The sequence below is a fragment of the Gobio gobio genome (assembly GCF_949357685.1).
Source record: "Gobio gobio genome assembly, chromosome: 16".
Taxonomy (NCBI): Eukaryota; Metazoa; Chordata; class Actinopteri; order Cypriniformes; family Gobionidae; genus Gobio; species Gobio gobio.
In genome coordinates, this window is record NC_137109.1 from 4934204 (window position 1) to 4939203 (window position 5000).

The window sequence follows — 5000 nt, forward strand, 5'->3', positions numbered from 1 at the left end:
AGTTGTTTTACACCTGAAAAAAACGGCTAATTTTGCCCTTCATGACGACTGTGAGGGGGTGAATTTATTTATAACTCATTCGTTTACATTATATAAAGCCTTAAAGTTCTGCATAATTAAGGGCGTGGCCACTTTGAGTGACAGGTGGATTGCCGTTTGTCTGCTGTCTGTTAGTCATCACGTCACTTAAGCTCCGCCCACGTCCCGCCTCTTTGCCCATTGTCAGTTATCCGGGTGTGTCGCTGCTAAGATGGCAAACGCCGACTTTACGCTTCAAAACTGCTCTTCAGAATCCTATGGGTAAAGTCACAGACACTACGCCCATATTTTTTTTACATTGGTTGAAACTGGTGGTTATGGTAAGGGGCGGGGCATTTCCCAAACTGACCAATCGCAACACACTGCTCCAGCCGACCAATCAGAGCACAGTGTGCTTTTCAGAAGGAGGGGCTTCATAGAAACAGGAAGTAAACAGAGCGTTACTGACAGACTGGGAAGAGAGGAGCCGCAACACTGGAGAAAATGAGGAAATAATCAACATTACAGCTGAAAACCTGCTCTAGTAGAGCCAGACACAACATCGAGAGTGTGTAAAAGGGCATATGTTTTTTTAATAGTTTAATCTAGTAATCGTGCTGCATTATTCACAATTGTCCTTGAATCTTCGTTAAAGTGACTCCATTATATCAACACTAAATCCCTGTTTTCCTCCTAGAGAACCGGTTCAGGTGCTGTCTTCAGACAGTGGGGATGAGTTTGAAATATGTAAGTTCTTTATCGACCGCTTTCAAATCCAGTAACTGATGATGACAAACGTCACACACACACTTTTTACATTTGCATTTTGTTTTAGTTTTAAATCGAGTGAAAACCCCGAAGACTAAAGTGCGGCCGCAGTCGGTGAGCAGCGGCGATGACAGGTCAGTGAGACGCTCGTCCTCCACACATCATCATCATCATCATCATCATCATCATCATCATCAGGCCTGTCAATCATCTCTGGTTTCTCCCCTCAGCCTGAAGCGCTTCATAGTGGACCGCATGTCATCTGATGAGGATTTCATCACGGAGAGGAAGCCTTCGGTTCGGAAAGGTAATCTTTGAGTGTGTGAATGCCACCATCATATCAGAGTTGACAGTATTGCAGGATTTATTATAAATGATTTATCAGTGCACATCATCATTGTTTAAATTCACTTATGCCATGAATACTCGATTCTGATTGGCTGGAAGGTGTGCAATTAAATAGTTTAATGCACAGGTCGTTCCAAGTTGAATCAGCGTTTTATATTAATGCGCTGTTCACATTGAAATGCACACACACACACAGGCCTACGTTACTCGCACACAGAGCGGAGATCTCGCTACACACACACTCGCTCACACGCACGCACACACACACTCAGTTGCGCACACACATATACTCATTTGCACGCACGCACACACACACACACACACAAACACTCTCACTCACACACACACACACACACACACAAACACTCTCACTCACACACACACACACACACACACACACACACACACACACACACACACACACACACACACAAACACACTCTCTCACACACAAACACACTCTCTCACACACACATACACTCTCATACACACAAACACTCTCACATACACACAAACACTCTCACTCACACACACAAACACTCACACACAAACACTCTCTCACACACATATACACACTCTCACACACATATACACACTCTCACACACACAAACACTCTCTCACACACACATACACTCTCACACACACAAACACTCTCACATACACACAAACACTCTCACTCACACACACAAACACTCACACACAAACACTCTCTCACACACATATACACACTCTCACACACACAAACACTCTCTCACACACACATACACTCTCTCACACACACATACACACTCTCACACACACAAACACTCTCACATACACACAAACACTCTCTCACACACACACACACACTCACACACAAACACTCACACACAAACACTCACACACAAACACTCTCTCACACACATATACACACTCACACACACAAACTCTCACACACACACAAACTCTCACACACACACAAACACTCTCACACACAAACACTCGCTCACACACTCTCACTCACGCACGCACGCACGCACGCACACACATTCACACACTCTCACACACACAAACACTCACTCACACACACACACTCTCTCACACACACACACACACACACAAACACCCTCACACACACAAACACCCTCACACACACAAACACCCTCACACACACAAAAACACTCACACACACAAAAACACTCACACACACAAACAAACACTCACACACACACACACACACACACACACTCACACACACACACACACACACACACACACACTCACACTCTCACACACACAAAAACACTCTCACACACAAACAAACACTCACAGACACATACACACACTCACACACAACGATGTTGTTATATCACTATTTTTAAGTAATTAACGCACATCTTTATTCTTAAGAGAATAAAGATGAACAGACGCAGTCTCTCTCTCTCTCTCTCTCTCTCTCTCTCTCTCTCTCTCTCGTAATATCACACACTACTCTATCTCTGTGTCTGATTCAAAGTGAGCAGAATGCTGGATCTCACGAGCCCTAACTGACGAAAATAACCGTCAGTTTTACCCTTCCTGTCAAGTATTGCGCTGCACACATTAATAACAGCTATAAGTTGTCAATCTTGGCAAATGACCATGGTATAAGCGGGATAATCAACGGCCAGCCGTGCATTAAAGGATTGTATTGCACTCCGCTTCACTTCAGGCGGGTTTTTTTGCCTCCACGTCGTGCATTAAAATCCTTTAATACACTGCAAGCCGTTGATGATCCCTTACATGTCTCATAATCTTGAATCAGAATAACTTCCCCTCCCTTTCTCTCTCATCTGTTCTCTGATGATGAGGGCGGGGCCACCTGTCACTCACACGAGATCCACCAATAGCAAACCACCACCATCCAATCAATTCCCCTCACACACACTCAAGCCCCGCCCTACATTTGTTCTTGTTTGGGAAGCGTTTCTCTCAGATATACGGCTCAATAATGAAGAAAAGACTAGCGCAACTTCCATTGTGATCATTTCTCTATTCGTCTTTGTGTGTGTGCTAACAGCTGAACACATTGAAGATCTGACATTTGCATCAGACAGTTCACCCAAAAATGTCAATTTGTCCATGATTTACACAATCAGAGTTATATTAAAAGTGTTCTGGCTCTTCCAAGCTTTATAATGAGAGTGAGTGGTATCTTAGATTTTGAATCCTAAAGAAGTGTCTCCATCCATCATAAAAGATATCCACACGACTCCAGCGGGTTAATAAAGGCCTTCTGAAGTGAAAATATCCATATTTATAATCACTGGCTTCCGGTAACGGCGCAGGAGTGACGTCTGACCTGAGTTTTGGGTTTGGTGTTGTCTAAAGAGCAGAGCATCTAACACACTCTGTGTCTTCTGTGCAGGGAAAGCCAAGGCCGCTCGAACGCCTAAATGGGTTCAGAAGACGGAGAAGCGGCCTCCGTCCCGCTGTGATCCTCCAGTGTTCCTGAGCGACAGTGAGGACGACAGTAGTGTTGTCATTAAGAGCACCTGGAGGAGCAGGCACAGCCGCCCACCGTCTGAGGAGCTGCACAGCACGAGTGAAGCCCGAGAGAAGCCTCCTCCTCCTCCAGCGGTCACTGTGCGGACGCCCGGCGGGACAGAGGACACCTGCAGCTCTGAGGAGGAGTTCCAGTCCTTGCTGGACCGGGTCAGACAGAACCAGGGTCTAGGAGGCCGAGCACAGGCCAGCCCAAAGCCTGCAGGTACAGACAACTATAACCGGTCACAGGCTGATGTTTAGAGCAGGTGCGATTGATGTGTGCTGAATGAACGGAAACGGTTGTTTGTCATTAAAGGGTCATCACACACACACACACACACACGTTTGTTTTTGTGAAATGTGAGGACATTCCATAGGCGTAATGGTTTTTATACCGTACAAACCGTATTTTCTATCCCCTTACACTGACCCTGCCCCTAAACCTACCCAACACACACACACACACACACACACACACACACACACACTGCCCCTAAACCTAACCCTCACAGGAGACTGTGCAGTTCACTTTCTGTGAAAAAAAACTTGTTCTGTGTGATTTATAAGCATTTTGAAAAGTGAGGACATGGGGAACGTCCTCATATTTCACCCTCTTTTTGTAATACCTGTGTCATACCCATGTCATTATACACATTTGTGTCCTGATATTTCACAAAAACATGCCCACACACACACACACACACACACACACACACACACACACACACACACACACACACACACACACACACACACACACAGTTTACAACTATAACCGGTCACAGGCTGATGTTTAGAGCAGGTGCGATTGATGTGTGCTGAATGAACGGAAACGGTTGTTTGTCATTAAAGGGTCATCACACACACACACACACACACACACACACGTTTGTTTTTGTGAAATGTGAGGACATTCCATAGGCGTAATGGTTTTTATACCGTACAAACCGTATTTTCTATCCCCTTACACTGCCCCTAAACATACCCATCACACACACACACACACACACACACACACACACACACACACACACACACACACACGTTTGTTTTTGTGAAATGTGAGGACATTCCATAGGCGTAATGGTTTTTATACCGTACAAACCGTATTTTCTATCCCCTTACACTGCCCCTAAACCTACCCATCACACACACACACACACACACACACACACACACACACACACACTGCCCCTAAACCTACCCAACACACACACACACACACACACACACACACACACACACACACACACACTGCCCCTGCCCCTAAACCTACCCATCACACACACACACACACACACACACACACACACACACACACACACAGTACACTTTCTGTGAAAAAACCTAATTCTGTGTG

General features: G+C 45.3%; 1 protein-coding gene across 1 annotated transcript in view; it reads left to right on the forward strand.

The window, feature by feature from the left end:
* Positions 1–5000, forward strand: part of gcna (germ cell nuclear acidic peptidase) — a 52084-nt gene that overhangs the window by 13929 nt on the left and 33155 nt on the right. Inside the window, exons 5-8 of the mRNA XM_079838956.1 lie at positions 716–765; positions 854–920; positions 1017–1093; positions 3522–3863. Coding sequence (XP_079695082.1) covers positions 716–765; positions 854–920; positions 1017–1093; positions 3522–3863 — 536 coding nt within the window. The remainder of the gene's footprint in view (positions 1–715; positions 766–853; positions 921–1016; positions 1094–3521; positions 3864–5000) is intronic.